The 24,017-nt window shown below is 45.6% G+C and overlaps 1 protein-coding gene across 1 annotated transcript in view; it reads right to left on the minus strand.

Moving 5' to 3' along the window:
• The window catches only part of Dpys (dihydropyrimidinase), a 63,736-nt gene extending 44,232 nt beyond the window's left edge, over nt 1-19,504 (minus strand). The window contains exons 1-3 of the mRNA XM_050161097.1: nt 19,147-19,504; nt 7,575-7,733; nt 1,584-1,763 (exon numbers count right to left, since the gene is read on the minus strand). Of these exons, the coding sequence (XP_050017054.1) occupies nt 1,584-1,763; nt 7,575-7,733; nt 19,147-19,410 (603 nt within the window). The 5' untranslated portion in view covers nt 19,411-19,504. The remainder of the gene's footprint in view (nt 1-1,583; nt 1,764-7,574; nt 7,734-19,146) is intronic.
• Nucleotides 19,505-24,017: the final 4,513 nt, after the last annotated feature.

The following is a 24,017-nucleotide window of genomic DNA, read 5'->3' on the forward strand; positions in this document are numbered from 1 at the left end:
TCCCTTGCATCATTTTACCATTAGTGGCCTTTCATTTGAAAAGGTGGGGGAAGGGAGCAGCTTAGAAGACTGCCCAGTTGGTGAAGTGCTCGCTGCACAGCCACGAGAACCTGAGTTCAGTCCACAGAACCACGTGGAAAGGCCAGACATGGTGGTGGCTGCCACTGTAAAGCTGGGAGGCAGAGACAGATGGAGCCACAGGTCCCACTGCCAGCCAGCCAGGCCTCCTTGCTGAGTTCCCAGTCAGTGAGGGCCCCTGTCTCTAAGTGGACTGGCCCCTGAAGAATAACATTCGAGATTGTCCCAGTCTGTCTGTCTCTCTGTCTATCCCACCCTTGAAAAAGATGAAGTTTGTTCTCACATTCTGTAAGAAGTACTGTCCAGCCCCATCCATGGTTGAGACTTAATATACTAATTCAGTCAAACAAAATAAAACCACTCAATACCCTTGCTCAAGTGATTCATTGTAAAATATTGTTTAATTAGTTTTAGTTTTCTACTAATCGTAGTCTACTCTGCTCCCAACTCAACCTGTTAATAATATTAGATCCATTATTTCTTCAAAATTTTATTTCTTTCTTTCACAAAAAGGGTCGCAAGTCAAGTTTCAGAGGAATGAAGCCACTTGGCCGCGTCACACAGAGAGGAAGTCACATCGTCAAATTTAAACCCTGGCCTGTTTGCGTCTATACCTCACATTCCCTTCTCACTCTTCCCGCTGCCTCCTGGCCACCGAGCTGCAATCTTACTTTAATGGGAGCTAAGCCTGGGGAAAGAAAAGAATCAGCTGATATAAAGGGTTAGGGACGGCTTCTTAAATCTTGCAGGTGGCCTACCCTTCGGGCATTCCTAATGGAGCTAACAGGAGAAGTAAATATCTCCCAGACTCCTCCAGAGCACGCTTTAATATCCTGTCTCTGCAAAGTGTACGGCTTTAAAACACCTTCCGCTCACTTCACCAGACCGCACCGATGCCCACATATTAGCATTCGGTACCAGCAGCCCGAGCCTCTGAAAACCCCGACAACAAACCAGAGCCAAGGGGCGTCAAGGAAATGATCTACAGGTCTGGAGAGGCGGCTCAGCAGTGAGGAGCACTGGCCGTGCTTCCTGAGGGCTCGAGTTCAGTTCCCAGCATCCACATCCCAGCCGCTCACAGCTGCTGTAACTCCAGTTTCAGGCGACCCAACTTCTGACCTCTCTAGGAATCGGTATGCACAGGGCACACATGAACTCATGCAGAAACACATACAAACATAGTAATAAATAGGTAAATCTAGAAGAAAACGACTCACACTTTTATACCAGCATGTCTCTAAAGCTGAATACAGGTAACTGGTTGAAAAGGGAGAATTCTTCACCCGATCATGTAGACCCACTGGATAAAATCAAAGGCAGTGACCAAGAAAACCAAGTCAGGTATGCAACATGTGATACAGATAACAAGCGACTTAGTTTCTGACCTTCCATGTGCTGAGTCTACATTCTTAGGGCCAAATGTCCTTGCTTTAAGTTACAGCTTTTCTTTGTTTATTTTTTTTTTTAAAGTTCCCGACTACAGAAGTTTGGAAGGGAACGCTCACCTCTGCGATCAAGTCTCCGTTCTCGGCGTGCACCTGAGCAATCGCGCCGATCTCCTTGCAATGGCAGAAGGCTGCGTACATCTGCTCATCTTGTACCATGTACAGGCCTTTGTAGGCCATAAACATCTTGAAGGAGTTAACTCCTTTATCTTGGGCAAGGGTTTTCATTTCTTCTTTTACCTAGGCGGGCAACAGATACAGCAATCTGTAGTGATATTTGTGATCCACAAATAAAACTTGCTTGAAGATCAGAGCGCAGAGCCAAGCCACTAGTTAGCCTAAGAGGCCAGGCAGTGGTGCCACACACTTTTAATCCCAGCACTCTGGAGAGGCAATAGGCAGGTGGCTCTCTGTGAGTTCAAGGCCACCCTGGGCTATGCGGGATTGAATCTGTCTAAAAGAGGAACAGGGCTCACACAAAGTTGAACCCAGCACTTGGGATCCCATGCCTTTAATCCCAGCAGTAGGGAGGTGGAGACAGGAGAGATATGGCTGGGCAGAAAGGGGGATATAAGGTGGGAAGAGACAGGAGCACAGACCCAGTCTTAGGTTTCATAGAAGAGCATTCAGTCTGAGGATTTGCAGGAACAGGATCGCCCCTTTGGTCTGAGAATTCAGTAGTGGTGGCTGCTCAGCCTCTCTGATCTTTCAGGATTCACCCCTATATCTGACTCTGGGCTTTTATTATTAAGACAAATTAGAATTCGTGCCAAAACAGCACACCCCTCATTAATTCAAAGGATAATTTCAGCATTCCCGCAAAGATTATATCCAGAAAAGAAAGAAGCAACATAAGGGTGACAGCTTCCTTCAGAAAAGATGCAATGAAATCCCAGGCCACACCCAGTTCACCTGATAAACTGCGCTGGGATGCTCTTAAATCAGGGAAAATGAGCAGCGTTCCCCAAAGTGCTTCATTACTGTGCTTGACTCTAAAATTCTCTGCATCTCTTCTCCAATTTGAGGGGACTGTTACAGAAAAAGAAGGTGAAACCACACGGCAGCAAGGGTAGCAACCGTGGATCTAGATGGCATCAAAGCTTACTATGTGTGGTAAGAGCTGGAGCTCAAATCGAAGAGAAGTAGGTTAGTTGTCAATGAGGGCATGGACTGACCCAGGTTCGCTTGGGGAAGCACAAGCTGAGCATTGCGCTGCAGCGCCCCTACAACACACGTGGGAGGTGAGGGATCATTAATGACAAGATTCTGGACAGTCATAGCTTGGGGGATCTTCAGGGTTGTCAGATATCAGAGGCAAACTGAGAGCAAAACCACCCAGTAAGCGAGTTTGAAGTCTCAAATTCAAGTCTCAAAATGGATTAAGCCTTTCTGCTTTGGAATACTCTTTTTGTACTCTGTGAAGATGTATCTTTGCCAAGCCAACTTCTTGTTGGTTTAATAAAAGAGTTGACTGGCTGGTAGCTAGTCAAGTGGTATCAATGGGACAGCAAGACACAGAGGATGCTGGGAAGAAGGAGGGCAGAGTCTCGGAAGTCTCAAGCAGATGCAGAGAGAAGCAAGACGAACATGCCTCATTGAAAGAAAGTACCACCACGTGGTAGAGGGTAGAAAAGAAATATGGGTTAATTTAAAATGTAAGAGTTAGCTAGTAACAAGCCTGAGCTAGCAGACAAGCATTTATAATTAATATTAAGTCTCTGTGGTTATGTGAGAACTGGCTGGAAAGACAGAAAAATCTGCCTACAACTTTCAAAGGAAAGTTGTTTGATCTTCTATAGGTTAACACACACATGCACACTTGTTCAAACACATGTGCACATACACACTTAAGCACACACATGCACACACACACACACACACACACAACCAAAAGTACAGCAACCATAGCAGGAGGGTTGCTCATAGCTAATAAAATCTCTTCCCACTTGATGGAGGGGGCAGTCACCCAAATCTTGGCACAGAGGTTATTAAACCAGTCAGCTCGTGGGATGCTGCTATGGTGCTGACAGACACAAATGTCCATCTGCTCCTGTATCCACACCCTGATGCTCAGTGAGATCGACCTCCTCCACACGTCTAGTTCTTAGAGCATGAGGTGCCTAATGGGTGAAGTGAAGGTGGTCCAGATGCACAGAGGAGTGCCTGGCTCCTGCCATCTAGTTTTTTAGAAACTGGGAAGCTTTGCTAAAAGTTAAGAGTCTAGCAAGAGCCTCTCTTTGGAACAATATTGAATATTTGAAAATCGCTCTTTAAACAATCCATACAACTATACATACACTCATAACATAACAGAAACAGAGAGCACTCCCCCACCCTGAAAGAGAAACCTTATTAACTGAGGTGGAAAATGTCACCAACAATTCATGAAGTAAGTACCTACACACAGAGGTTAGCCTTCAGACAAAGCTGTAGGGTGTGGTGGTGCACACCTTTAGTCCTAGCACTTGGGAGGCAGATCTATATGAACTCCAGGCCAGCCTTGTCTATGTGAGTTCTAGGATAGTCAGATCTATGAAGAGAGACCCTGTCTCAAAGAAACAAAAAACAAACAATAAAAAAGCACCAAGCTGGGCATGTCGGCACACTGCAATCTCACCTCTCAGAGGTGCAGGCAGGAGGACAAGGCCAGCATGTGACCACATAGCCCCTCTCCGTGTTAAACATGCGGGTACTCTTGCCCACTCCTACACATGGACTTTCCTGACTCAGACAAATAAGAGAGTTCTGCCATCACCAGAGAAGCTGCAGCAAGTGGAACAAATACAGAGACATAGAGCCAGACTCTACACACAGAGTGAGAGACCTTGGAAAAGTCAGCCCTAAATGGGCTATCTCCATCAGACCCCTCTCCTCAGAGCTTAGAGAACCCAGAAGAAGAGATGTAAAGAATGTAAGAGCCAGAGGAGGTGGGGAAAGCAAAGCCCATGTGAACTCATAGAGATTGAGGCAGCATGCACAGGACTGCATGGGTCTGCACCAGGACCTCTGTGTATATAGTATGGCATCCAGATCGATGTGGGATTCCCCCTCTGTATGCTATGGATACCATTGGTTAATAAAGAAATTGTCTTGGCCTTGTGCAGGGCAGAATAGAGGTAAGCAGGGAAAATTAAACTGAATGCTGGGAGAAAGAAGGTAGATTCAGGAGAAGCCATGGAGCCCCCCCCCCCCACACACCCTCTCGACAGAGACAGACATGCTAAAACTTTGCTGGTAAGCAACAGCCACGTGGCAATACACAGATTAATGGAGATGGGTTAGTTTAGGACATAGAGATAGCCAGAAATATGCTTAAGCTATTGGCCAAACAGTTTTGCAAATAATATAGTTTCTGTGTGATTTAAGGGCTGAGCAGCTGAGAACGAACAAGCCTTTTACAACACCAAGTTAGTGTTTTTATGGGATTCCTGAGAGTGCAAATGAGAGGGTCTCATGTGCCTTCTCTTGGGGGTCTTCCTTCTTTTGCTTTGTCTTCTCCAACTTCAGTGGGATAATTTTTATTTTTTTATTTTATCATGTTTTATTTCCTTGTATTTTATTATTATCTTGTAGAAGCCTGTTTCTTTTTTTCTAATGAGAAAGAAACATCTGAAAGATGAGATGGGCGTGGGAGTAGAGTTGGGAAGGAACTGGGAGGAGTAGAGGGATGGGAAACAGCTGAACAGAATATATTCTGTGAGGGCAAAAACTATTTTCAATAAAATGGGGAGAAAGACTACAAAGAATCTTCATAAAAGGAAAAAAAAAGTTTTAGTAATTTGTCTTGTGTGTCCCCTAACTCTTATCCTAAAGTCCTAACCCTTTAGAAGTAGGCTCACCACAGGTGTGGTTAGCTACTGTGATGTCAATGATGTACATTCTAATCCCCCATGACTGGAGGCCTTGGAAAAGATGAACTGAAATACAGGCTTGTACAAGGAGATGGAAGCAGAAGTCAGAATGCTCCTTCTTTAAGGCAAGGGCCAGCAAGATTACCACAGATAGTTAGAAGCTTCTAGAAGGGCATGGGACAGAGCCGTTTGCCCTCAGGACAAAACAATCACAAGACACCTTGGCCTTCTAACCTTCAAGATTGGGAGAGAATACACTTCTGCTGTTTGAGGCTGTACTGAGCTCTTGGCCATAGAAACACAACAGAACCTGTATTTGGGGGATCTCTGCAATTGTTAAAGTATGAAAAGGACTAGTCAAAGCCACCATCATTGCCTGTACTTCTCACAAAAAAAGAGAGGGAGGGAAGGAGAGGGGAAAGAAGAAAAGAAAGAAAAGGAAGGAAGGGAAGAAAGGAAGGAGAGGAAGGAAGGGCTTGCCTTTGAAGGTATAAAGTAGGTCCAGCTCAGGGCTTAGAATCCTGTTTGTGGAGAGAAATCAGCTTGAGCTGTGGACTATGACCCTCCATGTTTGCTGGGTTACTGGTTACAGACTTGTTACTTTTTTATTGCTGGGTTACTTGTTACAGACTTGTTACTGTTTTATTGCTGGGTTACTTGTTACAGACTTGTTACTTTTTTTTATTGCTGGGTTACTTGTTACAAACTTGTTACTTTTTTATTGCTGGGTTACTTGTTACAGACTTGCTACTTTTTTATTGCTGGGTTGTTACAGACTTGTTACTTTTTTTTTATTGCTGGGTTACTTGTTACAGACTTGTTACTTTTTTATTGCTGGGTTACTTGTTACAAACTTGTTACTTGTTTTCTATTCACTCGGTGTCTGAAACAAGCTTTGAAAAGGTTGATGAGTGAACTACTCAAACAGCGTCACCATGATTCACGCCCCACCTCCTTAAAATTTCTGAATGAAATCCAATATGAAGAAACAAATTAGGGTTTAAATCTCAAGGAAAATTTCTTTCAGGGCACACACACAAATTTTCAGTAGAAAACCAAAGTATTTTAATGGCTCTCAAAGTCATCTTTTTCATCTGACTCTTATCATTTTCATGGCCTAAATAATTATTGGGCATGGGAGAGTGTTTTGAGGTCTGTTGTAAATGGTTCTCAGGTGACAGAAGAGACCCAACTCAACATCACTGCAGCCATGACAGGCTGCCAACTAACAATACTGAGACTAGACATCACCATCTCAATAACCAGGAAAAGTCACAGATTGCACCCTGTGGGGAACCAATCAGAATTGAGACAAACAAGTACTAGCTGCTTCAGAACACTGAGACTATCTTCCCTAACTTGTATATAGGTTGTCAATTTCCTTACAGCAAAGCCAGTACCAATTCCTGTTTGACAAGATTTCTGTTACTTCACTCCTCCCAATCAGGAGTACAACCCCCATCTGAATCCAGAATTCTCTCACCCGCCATCCTTTGCTCCTTTAAAACCCTGCCACAGCTGAGCTCAATGCTCTCCCTGATCCAGCCACTGTGACAGAAAGGATGGGTGAGAGCCCAGGCTTAAGCTTGTGATAAAGGCTCTTTGCTTTGGCATATGAACTGGGACTCCTGGTGGTCTCTGGGGAACTCGTGACAGTGACAACAACCAAGTATTGTTGGGAGAGCCAAGTCACCCCTGGATTCCGCTGGGAGGGGCCTTGGAAAGGATCCCAGCCTGGCTTCTCCTGTCAGGGGTAGGAATGGAGGCCTCTAATTTGAAGGAATTCTAAACTTAGAACTTCTTTGATGTTTTCTCCTATGTTAAAATTTTCTAATACATTATTTAAGATTCTAGGCATGTTGATGTTGGGACTAAGAGGAATAGGTACCGTGGAGAGTAGAGGAAACCTCTGCAATTCCTGTATTAAACACAGGATGATTCTGTGAGCAAGCAGGATGGAGTCTCACTGTGTGCTTTATGTGATGATGTTTTACACTCTAATGTTGAGACTGCAATCTTTCACAGTACTCAGAATTCAACAGAAGAAAGTGCAACGAGAACCCACCCCACCAGTCCCCCAGTCACCCCCGAGGCAGAGACATCACCGGGGGTTGCCATTAGACATTGCCAGTTCCTTGCTTCCATGCAGAGCCAAGGACAAGGGGACCAAACAGAACACATTGGAAGCCAGCTGCCTCACCTTGTCACTCCACCACGTCACCGCCACATGTAGGCTATAGTCACAGCAGACATTGGGGTCCGCCCAGCTACGCCAGGTCTCAAAGGCTTCAAGGAGGGAGCTGCCTTTCTGAGGGATGGCGAAGTCGATGATCATGGTGGTACCCCCAGCCAAGGCAGCCTGCAATCACAAGAGGGTTTGGTCAGTTAGTCATCCGTAGCTCAGAGAAAACAGCACATCTGCAAGCCTCTGGGCTAACCTGATGGGTCGAGGAAATGCCAAAGATGCTGCCTTTTAAAATACTTGAAAGGCTTGAATAGATTCCCCAGAAACTAAAAGACAAAGACTTACAATACCTGGAACTGCTTCTGAAAAAGAAAACAGGACTGTGAAGGAAAACTGAAATGGCCGCCTTGCTGACTCATGCCTGCAATCCTAATTCCTCAGTGGCTGAAGCAAAAGGGCTGTGGTAGGTGGGTGTCTAGCCTGGGCTATAGAGCGAGATCCTTTCTCAGAAAACAACTAAGCAGAAACCCTCAGGTGGGGAAAAGTAGAAAATGTATAAGCAATTAACAAAACCAAAAACTACACCTGGTATTCTAAAATCCCATTTCCTTGGGATCTGTCTTAGGGAATCATATCCCCAGCAGCCCTATGAGCCACTACATCGCTGGCTGTCCTGTGATCCACTCAAAGAACCCTGGAAAACTTTCAAGGCTAAAGCCCCTGCACCCTGAAACTGCTGGGGACCCTTTCATCTTTCTTTGATTGACACCTGTGGTGGCTACCTGCTCTGGCTTTAGCTCGGAACCCTTTCATTTTCAACGGTCACGATTTTAGTAGGTTCCTAGTTGGTCTTTCTCTAGTTCTGTCCTAAATACCCACCCACAGACCCTCCATGGAGGGGCACTTCCAACCACAGATGAGACACTTGGCTCAAAAGGTTAAAAAAGGTGGGGCGGGGCAACAAAGCTGCCGTTAGAAAAGGGGAACACCCTCTGGTTTCAGTAACACAGTAGAGCGACCAAGGGGGATACATCCTGGTTTCCACTGCCCAGTAGAGCGGACATCACAAACAACTGTGCTGTGTGCCTTGTGATAGCTAGAGGAGAAGGTTTGGAACATTCTCACCACAGAGAGATGCTAACTATTTGAGGCAATGGATATGGTAACCACCCCATTTTGATCACTACACAATGTTTACAGCAGGCAACACACCACACTCCTTAAGTACCTGGTTATTCTCTGCCAGCTGAAAATTTCAGAAAGCTAATGTTCTTGCTGCCTCTGGAATGAAGTTTAATCTTCATAAACTTGGTCCCTGAGTCCCTGCATCCTGCCTCAACCCTCGATAGACCTGGCAGCTTATTAGGCTACATTACCAGTAATTTAAAAACTATTACAAAAACAAATGCCTTTGACTCATTATTTAAATAGATTTAATTTAAACGAATATCACAAGGTGGTTAATATGTTTTTAATTGCTGTACTCAAACAACGTAGGTGTGGAAAACAAACATAATCATAGAAGAACAGTGGCCCCATAGTTTAGAGCAGGGACTCTGGGGGTTCTACAGTACAACACTCGGATTCTGCGCCTCGCTGGGTCTCTGGAACAGTTTCTTCTGTATTTTTTGATTGTTTATAGGAGAAGTGAGGGCAATGCCTGCATCCAAGCCCACAGCTAGGGAGGGGGATCCGGCTAGGGCACGGCGTATAAAGTGCTTAGCACAGTTGCCTTCTGGGAACCGCTCTCTAGCCTGCCAGGAGCTGTTGGTTTATAATTAGGAATTGCTCCGCGTTTCTAACACACTCCACAGCTCACTTCCTGAGATCCAAGAGGGATAGTGGCTCCCCAACTTCTCTCCTGCCCCTTTCCCACACCGCAGCCCAGGTGCAGCCAGGGCTCTCACAGCCGGGACTGTCAGCTCGGCTCTCCCTCTCGCTCTCTTTATGGAATATTTTTGTTCTCCTTCAGTAGCTTGGCGAGGTTCCACTTCATTCTACTTTTAACCGCCTTACTTTTTTTTTTTTTTATATAAGATTCTACCCTTTGTTACCACCTTTAAATAACAGTGTCCTTATTCATGCAGAAAACACATATTTGCATTTACTAAGAAACTCCTCTTGGTACAAAGGCAAGACTTGGGAAAAAAAATCAGGTTTTGTATTTTTATTTGAATAGAGATTAATCTTGTCACGTTCCTTTTTTCAAGTGACTTTCCAATACAATAAAGTGTCCCTCAAGGACGGGGGGAATTTTTTCTAGTAGGAGATAAAGTGTTAGAAAAAAAAATGTTTCTAAGTCTACAGATATAGAGAAACCCACCACACATGAGATGCACAGAAATCAGACACAGTGGTCCCTCAGGACGCGGGGAGCTGGTGCCATCACTCCTGGTGGATTAAAAATGGTGCATGCTCAATTCCTTTATCTGCAATGGCACGGTAACGGCACAAGCTACAGGCACACCCTGCTCTGTTGTGCACCAAGACTCTTCACATTATCTCATACAATAAATGCTTTGTAAATAACCGTTTTTCTGTATTGTCTCAGCGCGTGTTCGCCATGAACCCGTTAAAAATTATCGTCAGGGTGTACAACCTAGGCTACAGATGGTGAGAATATACAATGCTGCAGACACCTCGGGGGTTCTCAGGAAGTTAACATAGCGAGCGTGACCCAGCGAGCCTACTCTTCAGTATACACACACGGTCCATGGAAACATGGCTACCCCAAGCCCAGGACACAAAGATTCAAGCCAGTATTTGCTACTGTAGCCAACAGTAGAAACTTCCCAAGTGCCCAATGGTTGGTGACTAAATAAACAATGGCCCGGGATTTGGCCTTAGAAAGGGATGACATAGGGACCTCTGCCACAACATAGATGGACTCTAAAAATCTTGACACCAGATGAAAGGAGCCAGTCATGGGAGAGCACACATTGCACCATCTGTGGAATATGTTCCAGAGAGAAAAGTCCACGGGGACAGAAAGGGGCGTGGAGGTTGACTAGGGCTGAAGATGCGTGAGAGGAGGACGGGCCGAAGATAAAGTTTGGCAGGCAGAGGGACAGGGGGCCGTAGGAATGCTCTAAAACAGATTGGTGATGTCTCTACCATTCTGTCAGTATTCCAGAAACTATGGAACCGCACAGTTAAACAGCTGAGTTGCACTGCGTTTGAATTATTTACTGATAAAAATGTTATAAAAACGACACCATCACACACAGCCTTTACATGGATTGGAGGAAGCTGGAGGGGCCATGCAAGTAACCATGAGTTTTCTCCTCTTCCTTCAGGGTGTGCATAGCCCTCAGCAGTGCTTCTCAGCCTGCCTAACGACCCCTTAATACAGTTCCTCACGGTGTGTGACCTCCAACCATAAAATTATTCTCATTGCTACTTCATAACTGTAATTTTGCTACCGTTATGGAATCATAATGTAAATATTTTTGGAGAGGAGGGTTTCCAAAGGGGTCACAACTCACAGGTTGAGAACTGCTGGTCTAGAGGGAGAAAAAGATCATTGTAATACAACATCCTGGAGTAACAGATGGCAGGTCCACTTCTAACATCAGAAGACTATGGAAAATACTAATTGTGGGGGAACTTTACACAGTTGCCTGTAAGAGTTACAGAAAAGGCTGCTGGGAATTCAGAGAGGAAGATTCAAACCAGGGATCTGAGCACATTTGAATTTAAGAGTAGGACCTACATATGGGAGCTGTCAACCATCATGATGGTATCTAACACACAATGCATGCCTGCCTGTGCTCAGAAATAACTAACCTGGAGTATACACCTTTCAATCGTCTCTCCAGCTCTTCAGTATCGCTGACCTCATGACAGAGCAGAGGAGACCGAGCAGAGAACAGTCATGAGAATACGTGGCAGAAGGAGAGTAGACATGTTTCCAGTACAGACGTGTACTGGGCTTGGGGTGGACATGTTTCCACGTGCTTCCGAACCCATGTTCCTGGGGATGGCAAATGGGGAGAAGGGAGACTCTGAGGAGGGGACCTGGGAGAAGAAATTCAGCAGGCTGTGGGGAAGGACAGAATCAAGGCCATCCAGGACCATATAAAATGGCAGTGTCCAAGGGAGAAAGACAGGACAATGGTTGCATATAGGGCAAACAGGAGCCCAAATGGGACTTGAAACCATCATTTCTGCTGCCTTTACTCCTGATTGACAGCCCCTTTACCTGTCAGTTAGCCAGCAAAATGCTTTAAACATTCCTAATCTTGGCTCATAAATAAATTCTCCCAGCTCCTAATTTCTTTGGCTTGCTGCCCTTGAAAGCCTTCTAATTTATCTAAATCCCCATTTGGGGGACAGAAGAGCCTACCACGTCTCTAGTGTAAATACAATAGAACTTACCTAGACATAAACTATCCCACAGTGGATCGTAATGTCACATAACACAAGTTCTTATTGAAGAATATATCAGGTCGTAAGCCAATACTGAAAAGTCCCCAAAGCATATTCTTCTATTTTATGGTGTCACCCATTTTCCGTGTCTAAGCTCATCCTGAAAACTGTGACTCTGGTTCACTAAAATCTACCACAGGACCTAAATAAAACCAAAAAAAAAAAAAAAAAAAAAAAAAAAAAAAAAAAAACCTCATTGTCCAGCTGGGCCTTAGGGAGAAAAGCTCTGGGATGAACTGGTAGCTTTCATATAGTACTAAAATGTATACAAACAGATTTTACAATCTCAACTTAAGTCCCAATTCCACAAGTAGGTTTGAGTTTTGAAGGTGTCCTTTCCACCCAAGAGAGGGATGCCGTGCCTTCTCTTCCCTCCCCCCATCTCTGCTCTACCTCACCTACTGATTTCTTCTTAACCTTGGTCACAGTCTAGAGTCCTCCAGGGAAGGTTGACCCCATCCTTGCTTGAGATCTGTTGATGCTGCTTTGTTTCTGCATGCCCTGAGCACATTACAGTGTTTAAAGGGGAAGGAAGGGAGGGGCCGAGCTGCTCAAAAGTTTTGAGCTGGGAGAATGATGGTTGTCTTTCCCATTCACAAGTTGAAACCTATGCATGTTGCAAGTTAGCAGGCAACTCTGTTCCCCAAAATTATGGCTGTCCCTGGTCCTAGATCCTTCCATGTGAACGTGAGAAGCAGACTCTGGGCACAGCGGAAGGCTCATGCTCAGTGCTGTTCAAAGTTTCCCAGATCAGTGTGCACCCAGGCTCTACGGAAGCCACAGCAACTGTCTTGGTTACTTCCTAGTACTTGAAGGTGAGACCTTATTGCTGAAGACACCACACACTTTTGATACAGGACTTGGAGGAATCAAGATGAAACTGACCTGGAAGACTCTTCCTTATAGACTTTCTCATACAGTACCAGTAGGTTCTGTGAAAGCTGCCAAGAGAGAAGAGCAATTGGTAGTCGCACTCAGGTGTAAACAAAAGGCGCTCCACAATGAGAATGACTGGGCAGGCAAGATGGTGCCACAGTAGTACTTTAATCTCGGGGTAACCAGCTGCTGGTTAACTGGACTTAAGATCTGTTCAACAGGAAGAAATTCATGCCTCTTACTGTAAACCAAGCCAACTGTCCACTCGTGGCTGGAGAAATCATAGTCTCAAGAGAAGAAGCTACTGCTGCCGTTTTCCTAAACCAATATAATTTTGAAATATATCTAAAGAAATGATCATGATTAGTTGGCAGTTAGGTATCCAAAACATGCCACTGTAGCTTAAAATTATTTTGAGTCAAAGACGTGAGGTCAGGTATTTTCTGTGCGCTCACCTCTGCCATCAAGTAGAGCCGTGCTAAAGAACCCAGTCATAAATACCCTCACACTCTAAGTTTTGCGTCCAGGGATGGGTGACTCATCACCGTGGTCTAGAAGACTAAACAGACGTCATGGCAAAGCTGCCCTCTCCTCATCTGTTTCCCTATGGTCCACTTCTCTTTCCTAAAACGTATTTGTCTCCCCACACATGTGTTCCACCTCCCCAACCACCCTTAAGAGGAAGTCATTTGTATTCTTGTCTGTGCCTCTTTTTCCGCTCCTTCTCCTCAGATGGTACACAAGCCCTGAGTTCTAAGCAATTGCTGGAAAGACATTTCTCATGAATCTCCACCTACATGCATGAATTTTCTTAAAAAAAAAAAAAAATCGGTCTTCTCTGACAAAACTAACTGTTGCCATTCTAATTCTCATGTTCCCAATTACAACCCAGGATGGTGAAAGAGGGCTTCCTGACAGAACCGTGGAGACCTTGGTTTGCTGAGCACGAGAACACGTCAGTCAGGCAAGCGACAAAGAAAGCCTGGAAGTGAAACATACGGAGTATCTGAGTCTGAACGGCAGAGGGAGGCCAGTTCTGGGCTTAGACAGCTCCTCACATGCAGCCTCCCCCAGCTGGACAAAGCCCCGCTTAACGTCAGCGTTCCAAGTTTATTTTTGATACCTTATGTCTCCTCCTTTGGAGTAGTCCAAAAGCTAACTTTATGATCATTAAATAGACAATCTTTAAAAGCACAAAAGTACAAATGCTCAGAACTGCAACAACCAAACATTAACAGAACACACTCATTCAGAGCTTAGCCTGTCTAGTAATTAAAGAAACAAGGTAATTTTAAAATTAGGAAGTGTTGGTTTTTTTTTTTTTTCCTTTAAGCTGACATAGCTTTCTGTTTAAAGCCAATCTGTGCCCATGGCCAGGATGCGAAGTGAGGGCTATAAAGGAGCGCAAACTGTGGATATTCTGGGAGTATCAAGCTCCTCTAAGATGTGTCTAACATTTATTTATCCAGGAAAGATATTCTGGGAATGACTTCCCAGGCAACTAGCAAGCATCCGAACAACGCCTGGCCTATCTGGCTAGTTGTTACATACTAGCAAACAACAATAATGGCAACAATGAAACCCTTAGACACCACCATGGAGAAGAAGAGAGCGTAGCCATCAATGGGGGAGAAATAGAAAGCAAAGCTTGGAAGGTGGGTACATTTGGTTTGCAATGCCCCAACTTTGGGGTGTTTCTGGGATTTCCAAGTTGTGAAGTCTGAAGATTGATAGAAATACACCTTGATACCCAAGAATTACAGAGGTTAAACAGAAAAAATTGGAACAGTCTGAACAAGAACGATGGGCCACAAGGTTGTATACCCCTGTGACATTTAATGACATAGAGAAGCATTTAATGAACACTGCTAACTCTGCAAAGTCCATGGAATAAACACGTGTTTGTATAACTCCCTGCAGAGAGAAGTCCCAGTGGATAGGCAGAAAAATCTTAAGACTGTAGGTCACTTAAATTCTATTTTTCTTTATTCTATTGCATACTTTTATTTTTAAGTGCAGTTTATTATACTGACAGACACTGAGCATCTATAAAATCTCCAGCAACTTGCTAAGGGGTAGATGACAAGTATATATTGGTTTAAAAGAGACTTTTAACAGCTTTTATTAACTGAATTATTTACCCAGAGAATGCTGACAAACCCAAGGCAGGAAGTGATGTGCTGGAGGTCACTGGGTCACCCACCCAGCTCTTTAGCAAAGTCTAATTCTGGTAAGTAATAGAAAAGGGGATTTCAAGGTTTCTTCTACAAGGTGAGAAAGCTCTATAAATACAGCTGTAAAAATGCTTAATCATCCCCCTTGGACGTGGCCATCCTCGTGGCATTTCACCAAGACTCTCCAAAGCAAAACAGAACTGTCGGTCCTTTAAAAAAAGAGAAAGGAAGAAAAGAAAAAGAAAGCAATGGAAGAAAACAGACAAGAAGAAAAAGAAAAAAGCACGCTGGGATCTTTCCCTAGTTTAGGAGGATGGGTCCACTGCCAGCTCCAACTCAGTCTCTGCTTTTGAATGCATGTCCATCCACCCACCCTGGGCCTTTGTCTCATCATAAATACATGGATTTGAACACTTGCAGAATGTAGTTAAGAGCACCAAAATGTAATTCCTTCAGGTTTATTGAATTCACAATATCTACTGAATTTGGAAATCACATTGTTCTCTGTAGCTACTGGATTCTCGGAAGATCACTCTACATTTGGGGTCGAGCCACGACAAGATGAAGGGGACTCCCTCACAGCAGAATGCTGGTTCCGTTCGTTACCCCAGGCAGAAAGCTTTTACCTGTAATTAAGTAAATCCATTGCAGGTTTTTAACCAACGCCTGACGTGAATTAGAGTTACAAAACACATAACCTTTAGTTGGCCTATATTTCACTCTTTAAATTGGGGCCCATCACAATCAAGTGACCAATACAGAAAGGACAGCACAAACAGCGCACCCCTCCACTTGTCAGATGTTATCATTGATCATCCTCGGGGCTGCAGAAAGCACGAGCTCTGCTCTAACCTTTTGGGTCCATCTCCTGAAAACATACTAGGTCGTATTCACTTTGTGTCTTTCTGTGCACAAGGCACTTCTTTCTACGCCCTCGAAGGTGGTGTGGCTATAAACGTGTATTTGGATGCCCTAGGAATCTAATACCTGTGGTGTGCACATTCATTCTGATAGCTGTAACTGCCTCCAGCACTGGTGAGGTGAAGAGCTGGGCCACCGTAAGGACGATTGCAGCTCACCTTCACACAGATGCTGCACGGCTCACTCCTCCATCATCGGCCACTCTGATAGGTCAGAACATTGGCTGTTTCCCCAAAAGCACAGGGCCTTAGAGGGCAGAGCTCTAGGGATGGAGTTAAGCTGTGCTGGCTTTTGAAAAGCCTTTAACTTGGACATTTCTGAGGGGTGCCACCCTGGCAGCTAACTTGTTTCAATTCTTTCTTCAGCTGATAAAAAATGTAGGCAATGGCACCTATGACTATAAAGGATAATGGATAATTTAGCCCAATTGGTACACAGTGTGATCTGCGTGGGATAAATGTCAGTTAACAGCATTAAAATGGTGTTTCTCCAGGCACTGAAATCTGTAATACATTCATTGCCTACAAAAGGTCTCTTGGTCCCTAATTTCACACAACAAGGGCTCATCAACACCACCTTGAGAGCTGTTGTGAAGTCTAGGAGGGAAGACAAAAGGACCTCATGGAGTCTCTTTCCAGAGCTCAGGCCCATGCCCAAGTGCTTGTGTGGGTCTGGCCCTTCCTCATCCAGTTCCCTTATGAAGCCCTGTCTCTTCCTGGGCCTTTCCGAACTCTCATCCTGGGATTCAGCAACCATTTTTAAGGTTAACATTCAGACCCTTTGGGAGTACTTTCTGGTATTTAGCAGACATTGTGTGTTTACAAAACCTTCGACCTTGCTCTCTCTGCTCACACCAATTCCTGCTTGACATACTCGGCTCATTAAGAGAAAGGTTTTGTTTAACACGTGACAGTCTTTAAATGGGGCAATACCTAAAGAGTCAGCTGGAGGGTAAGTCCCTTCCCACACCGGCAGCAGGCTATCACAGCTGCAAGGAGACACCTTCTCAGGGAGGAAGTATAAGTCTCTCTGTGCTGTGAGATTCTAGAATGTCCACAGACTGGGTAGAAGACAAAGAACCAGCTGCCTGGACCTTAGGACACACACAGCCGATCCCTAAGAAAGGGAAGACAAGTCCCTTGTCCTCAGCGTTCCAAACTCCTCTGTGTAGCTGCTTTGTCTGGATCCCTGATCAGAAATAAAGGAAGGAAAGTCACTGCTCGGCCTTCAAGGGGGATGCTGAAGTGAGTCTGGCAAGTGGTAGACAGGACAGCTGCTCCCTGCTCTGCAAACCGGGGTTCTTAAAGTCAGACCTGAGATTAGCGATGAGTCTGAGATAACAGAAAAGGTTAATGGTGTAACGACAGTAGCTGGTCACACGGCTTCACGTGCAGGTTTGCACATCCTCAGTCACACACACACACACACACACACACACACACACACACGCACACATACACACACACGCCAAAAATGGTGTCAAGTATCCACGGTGTACAAAATTAAGAAGCATAAGGGAATAGACCAAAACATGGGTGGGTGTTGAGAAAGTGTTTTGAGATGCTTTTCTTCTTTCTATTTATCTGTTATTTTTCTACTTACCTATAACCATGAATTGTTATATATTCATCCCAAATCTAAAAAAATGAGTTCATGACATTTTATAAAAAAGAGAAATAGAGATAGTCATAATACAGAACTCTTATTTTGAAAGGAGATAGCAGCTCACCCTGCAAAAAAAGATATTTCTTATCACATTGATATCATTGGTAATAAGTAACTAAGAAGATGAGTTTCAAATATTACATTAGGCAGATGGCCCCCAACCCTTCTCTCTGGGTCAAATATGCCTGCTTTTCTCCTTTCTGTGACCTGTTCTGGGCAGTCACGGAGGACTGGGGATATTGGTGGGGGCGGGGTGAGGAGGGTAAAGTGTTCACAGACCAGGCTAGTAACTGAAATAAACAACTGTGGGCTTCTCTGAGAGCCTGCTGTTCTGTACCAGGTCTCTGTGGCTGGACACGCTAAGACACAGGAATTCAATGAAGAACCTTGTCTTGAGGAAATTGGTGTGATCTTCACTTTGGAAGAAGCCAGTTCTCTCAAGGCATCTTAGAGGCAAGACTTGAAAATGGTTCAGGCTTGACCTCTTCGGCCTAGGTGCTGAGGAATGCCATTTTCATCTCCTGTAAAGCTACCTTGCTTAACCCCATGCCGGCTTCAGAAGCTCAGAGGAAACCTTTAGGAACCATTTCATTGGTTTGAGCGTCTGGATCTTCCCCTACAGACCCCAAGCCTTCCTCTCCTGGGATCCAGATTTGACCGCTTCCTGAACATCACTAAGGGCAGGTACTCAAGCAGCAAGAATTCACATTAGTTGTTGCCTGGAGCAAGGGGTGGGAGAAGGGGGTGGAGAGGTCACCCTGGCATGAGAGAAGGCTGGGGGGCGCCAGAATGCTTGTCTTCAAATCCTGGTCAGGGTAGGATTGGGTCCAGTGTAGAGGATATAGGCTTCCAACTCACCCAGGCCCCTCCAGTCACAAAGGTAACGTCTAGGTCAGCGGTTCTCAACCTGGGGGTCACGATCCCTTTGGGGGTCCAACGACCCTTTCATAGAGGTCACATATCAGATATCATGCACATCAGATATTGACATTATGATTCATAACAGTAGCAGAATTACAGTTACGAAGTAGCACCATAAATAATTTTATGGTTGGGGTCAGCACCACATGAGGAACTGTATGCCGCAGCAGGAAGGTTGAGAACCACTGTGCTAGGTGAATGGAGCTCTCACTTGTTCGCGGCTGGAGTGGAGAACTGGGAGAAGAAGTTGGTAGAGCCCTATTTGAAAAGCAAGCATATAGAAGGAGAAAAGCTTTGGAAACCTCCGTGGATTATCACGAGGAAGAGGAATTTCAGACACCAGAAGATGGCGCCTAGAGAAAAGAGAGAAGAAGAAGAAATAGTATCTGGAGTGCCAGGTCACCCAATAGGAGTAGAAGAGCCATATGCTGGGCTTGGCACCAGAGACTACAGCATGCAGCATCTTCACCCCAGATGGGCGTCCTTTCGGCGACCCTGGCTAGCTCAGGTGTCTCACCTCCATTCCAGTCCCTAGTGCTGCGCAGGAGCGAGAGAGGTGGGGTCGCCACAGACCCCAAATTATAGGCCTGTGAGTTGGGTACCTTGGTGCCCCGGTAGAAGTCGTCGACTGACTGGGTGCCCATGAACGGGAACTGCATGTGCGTGTGTGTGTCGATGCCTCCGGGCAGGACCAATTTGCCCGCTGCGTCCAGGATGCGCAGCCCCCGAGGCGCGTCCCCGGGAGGCAGCAGGTCCCGTCCCAGCGCCCGCACCACGCCGTCCTCCACTAGCACGTCGGCCACCTGTGAGCAGTCATCATTGACCACACGACCCCCGCGGATGAGAAGTCGCCCTTGCGGTGCCATGGCCGGGGGTGCTGGGGATCTAGCCTCCTGGAGGTCTCAGCAAACTGTGCCCAAACTCCCGCTGGGCTGAGGGCCCGCAGATCTCCAGCAGTGGCTGAGCTGCAAGGGTTTAAGTGCTAGACACAGGTGTTGCTCCACCCTAGGGGAGGGCTGGCCTGCCACAGGCCTGGACAAGGTCATGAGCTTAACCCCAGGGGTGCTGTTGCACCGAGTCTGGGTGCCCACTGAGTTTATGAGTCAATAGAGGGGAGAGGTCTTGGAATTTGAAGACTGCAGGGGCTTGCCTTCTAGGAAAGGTACTTTAGTGAAAGATAGAAATCAACTTGGTACCTTGGTGTGAGCACTGTCCGCATCTAAAGGCCTAAGGAGCCCATGTAGTTTTACCAGCATCCATAACTCTTAGAACAGACACACCTGACCTGGCTCCCCCCTCACAAATCAGGAGCAAACCACTGCAAGGTCCGTGATTGCGAGGCTGTGCTGGCGAGTTTGAGATTCTGGTCTCCAAAGGGATGAATAAGCAAAGGAGAGGCTGGGGCTGAGCAGAGACGGACTCAAAGCAGGGAGGGAGCAAGGGGCTGCCAGAGGGAAGGTCTGAGAGAGCTGACCCAGGCCGGAAGAGGGTAATCTACCTGAGAGATGGATCCCAGGTGCGTCTGTGTCAAATTTCCCGAAGCACCAGCATATCCACGACTCAAAATGATTTAAAACCATTTGGCTGTCAAGCCAGAGGGTAAAAACCCAGCACAACCTCAGAAAGCTTATGTAATTATTGTCAAGAGACCTTTGTGTGCCGGTGAAAGAGGTAATTATAAACACAAAGAACCTCCTCCCAGCTGTGCAAGTCAATACCCCCCCCCCCTCCCCTGGAGAGTGAGACTGGAGGTCCCTGCCACCTTTCGGTTTCAAAGTCTCTTTATCCTGGACACTTTATATCACAACACAACACAAAACAAACTTCCCACATTTAATTACCGCAACTTTTTATCAGAGATGGGGCTTGTGGAGTAGCTCAGAGCGGGGAGGAAATGGCTCCTTGAGATTCTCAGACGACAGCAGAGGAGAAGAGAGTGAGTTTAGGGACAGGCACTGGCTGCTGCTAGGGAGGTACTGTTTCCACTCAGCAGGGGGTGGAGGCATAGCCTGAGCAAACCGGTTCAGACCCAGAGGGAGCTGGCCTCCATAAGCTGCTGCCTCTGTTTCTGTGGACACTACCGGTCCCTGGCTCTGTGGTGGGAGAAAACCTTCTGGCCTGATAATGAGCTTCTTCTACCTGGCTGGGTGATGTAAGTGAGATTGTGGATCCAGACAGAACTCAGGGCTGGAAGGGAAGGAATGAGGAATTGGAACTCTGGCTTTGATATGGACTGCTGTGGAACTTGGGCTGGACAAGCCAGGGCCTCATTCTCCCTACAAGAAGACCATAGTTTGGCCGACAAAAGTTGATTAGCCCACCCTTCTTTATCCTTTCACATTCTGAGGGTCTTCAATGGAGGGTGCTGGGTATTTCTAGAAGTCAACTCTCCCTCAGGCTGCAGCAGTGTAGCTGATGGCTGGGTAGGGTTTGTTTTCTATACTAAGGACCTTTTCATCTCTGGCTTTTCTTCCCAGATCAAGAGGCTCAGCTTGGGAGGGAGCTGGGCATAAAAGCCCAAGTGATGCCAGGCACCCGTTGGACAAGTGTTACCGATTGAATATCTGGGTCTTGGGGTTTGACTGTGAAGGGTCTTTCATGGGCTCCCATGCTGGAGAATTTGGTCTCCAGCTCATGGCGGATTTAGTGGCTAGAGCATCTTTAGAGGATGCAGCCTCAGTTTAGAGAGAGTGGTACTAGGGCTGTGCCTACAGGTCTGGTAGTGGCCCCACTTCCTGCTTCTCTGTGTGTCATGCCTACAGTCGCAATGTGACACGTGGTGCTTGTGTTCCAGCTGCCATGCTTTTCCCATGATGCACTCTGTCCCCCGACTGAGACAGAATAAACCTTTCCCGGGGTTGCTTCTTGTCAGGCATTTGATGCAACGAGAAAAAGTCACTTTCTAGTTCACGTTGACATAATCCATAGAATAAATATTAAGAGGTGCGGTGGCCTTACTCTATCCCTTTCACTGTGTGAGGACACATCTGTCCCCTGTGGGGCTGGAGCAACAAGATGTCACCTTAGGAGCTGCCCTCATCAGAACAGCCAGGACCCCGACTGTGCATTTCCCAGCCTCTCACACTGCGAGAAATGAACTCTGTCATTGATGGATGACCCAGTCTCATGCACTTTGTTCCAGCAGGTGGACTAGGAAACCAGGCTGCTCTGAAAGTCCTTGCACTGAAGCTGGGCCATTCTCATCACTGCTCAAGGATAAAGGGCAAGATAGACAAGAATGGTCACAGGGTCCTGCAGAGCTGTGCCTGGGCCAATGTAAGCCCAGGAGGCACACATCCCCAAAGCACCCCTCCCCTTGAGGGGGAGTGCCCGCTGCTGGAAAGGTCCAGTGAGCACACCTTGTCAGGAGTGGGTTGGATTTGGCACCTGCATAATTTTAAGTGCTCCTCTTGACCACGAGTTGAGACAAACACTGTGTTATCCTTTAAAGCATGACCCTTTTGAGGTCAAATGCGTTGTTTTAGGTCACAAAGCAGTGGCTATCGGAGGCAAGGCTTTCATCCAAGAGCCTTCTACTCACCCATCCTGTGCCTCCAACTCGGCAGGATCTATGTTTTGAAAGACACCATCTGTAACTTGGGCTAGGAATGGGCTCAGTTAGTAGGTGGCGCGGCTACTGTGCACTAATTAGAAACTGTGGTTGCACATGCCTGTAACCCTGGTATGCATGCCTGAAGGTTAACCCCAGCTACAAGGCATGTTTTGAAGGTCATCTGGGCTTCACAATAGGTACTATTAAAAGAAAAAGCCAAAACCAACCCCTTAAGTGTCAAGGTCTTAAAGCCAAAGGCAGAATGCACTTAGGTTTTCTGTAACTTAGATGGGCCCTGAGAGTCTCTGGGTGGAGCCAGGGGAGCAGGCTCCACTTCGCACTGCTTCCAAGGCTAGACCGTATTTATAAAGATAATAACAAGCCAGGTGGTGGTGGCGGCGGCGCACGCCTTTAATCCCAGCACTCGGGAGGCAGAGGCAGGCGGATCTGCGGATCTCTGTGAGTTCGAGACCAGCCTGGTCTACAAGAGCTAGTTCCAGGACAGGCTCCAAAACCACAGAAAAATCCTGTCTCGAAAAACCAAAAAAAAAAGACAATAACATTGGTAATGCTGGTGACCTGGGTGTGAATCAGAGAAGTGTCAGGAGCCCTGGACAAACAAGACTTGACCCTGTACCTGAAGACAAAGTGAAGGTGGTGGGGCTGTATCTCTCTCTCTCTTTCTCTCTCCATTAGACACACAAGTTACATTAAATATATATAGGCTTGATATACTCCTGTAAATTACTCCTGTAAACTATTGCAAGCAAGCAGAGTGACTATGTTGTTGTGGGAGAAATAATAGCTAATTGCCTAAGCATTAAGTTACCAGCTATTCAAGGCCACTGATCTGTGAAGCCCTGGCAGGCAGAAGCCGTCCTATATCTTTCGGGATACAAAGGTCTATTGCAGTGTTGTGTAAGAGGAACTTTATACCTTGGTGCAGTAGGGCTCTACGGAGAGGCGTTTAGTCTGCATTAATGGTGTGATCAAAGGTGTCTCTTAAACTCCTTGGAGTTCACAACTCAGCGTTAGCATATTTTACATTTCAATTCTCACTTTTGACTTCAAAGATAAGTTTGAAAAGTTATTGAACCAAGTAACTTGCAAAGTAACTGCAATGCTTATGTGCACCACTAGATGGCTCTGTCCTCTTGTATGCTTCTTGTAAAGTTAGGAAAATGAGATAACCACGGACCCAGACCACAGCCACAGACAGGCTCTTGAAACCACCTGTGAGTTTGCTTGCTCTTGCTATCAAAAAAGTTACTCATTGGAACTGAGTATCTACATTATTGATACATAATTGTTGTTTCTTTCCTCAAGTATGACAAATACATCTTTAGTCATCTTTGCGGACATCTGTAAGTTTGGTTTCATATAATTAAATTGTGACATTTTGGATTTATGCAATGCGTTCTTTTTCTTTGAGAAAAATTTTCATATTATGATAAAGAAAAATGTAGTGAGAGTGATTATTGACCTAGAAGAGATTACCTATTAATGGGGCCCTTCACACAAGGAGCCCCTGTCTTACATTTCCAACATTATGTCCTATGTATGGTTTCACAATCTTATTTAGGACTTAGCTTTCATTTCGGCTACAGTGCTTATATCAAATATAGTTGACTAATATTTGAACATTTGTAGAAAAGTCAGCCTGTTGACACCATGCCATGAAGGGAAGAAGTACAGAGATAGACTCCTGTAATCTATTCTCTTTTGGAAATCCTTGTATCCTCTCTCCACTCTTTCCCATTCTTTAACATCTATTGGTTCCTATCAGCCTTTACGTTTTTCTTTGGGAACATATCATGGTATATAAAACTTGGAAAAATCTACATGAATGGTTTTTTTTTAAGAAAATGTGTTTTAATTGTCATAATCTAAAACCTTGAATATTCTTTGTGAGAGAACAAA

The sequence above is a fragment of the Alexandromys fortis genome, unplaced genomic scaffold, assembly GCF_014885135.2.
Source record: "Alexandromys fortis isolate MF-2015 unplaced genomic scaffold, M_Fortis_MF-2015_v1.1 scaffold_17, whole genome shotgun sequence".
Taxonomy (NCBI): Eukaryota; Metazoa; Chordata; class Mammalia; order Rodentia; family Cricetidae; genus Alexandromys; species Alexandromys fortis.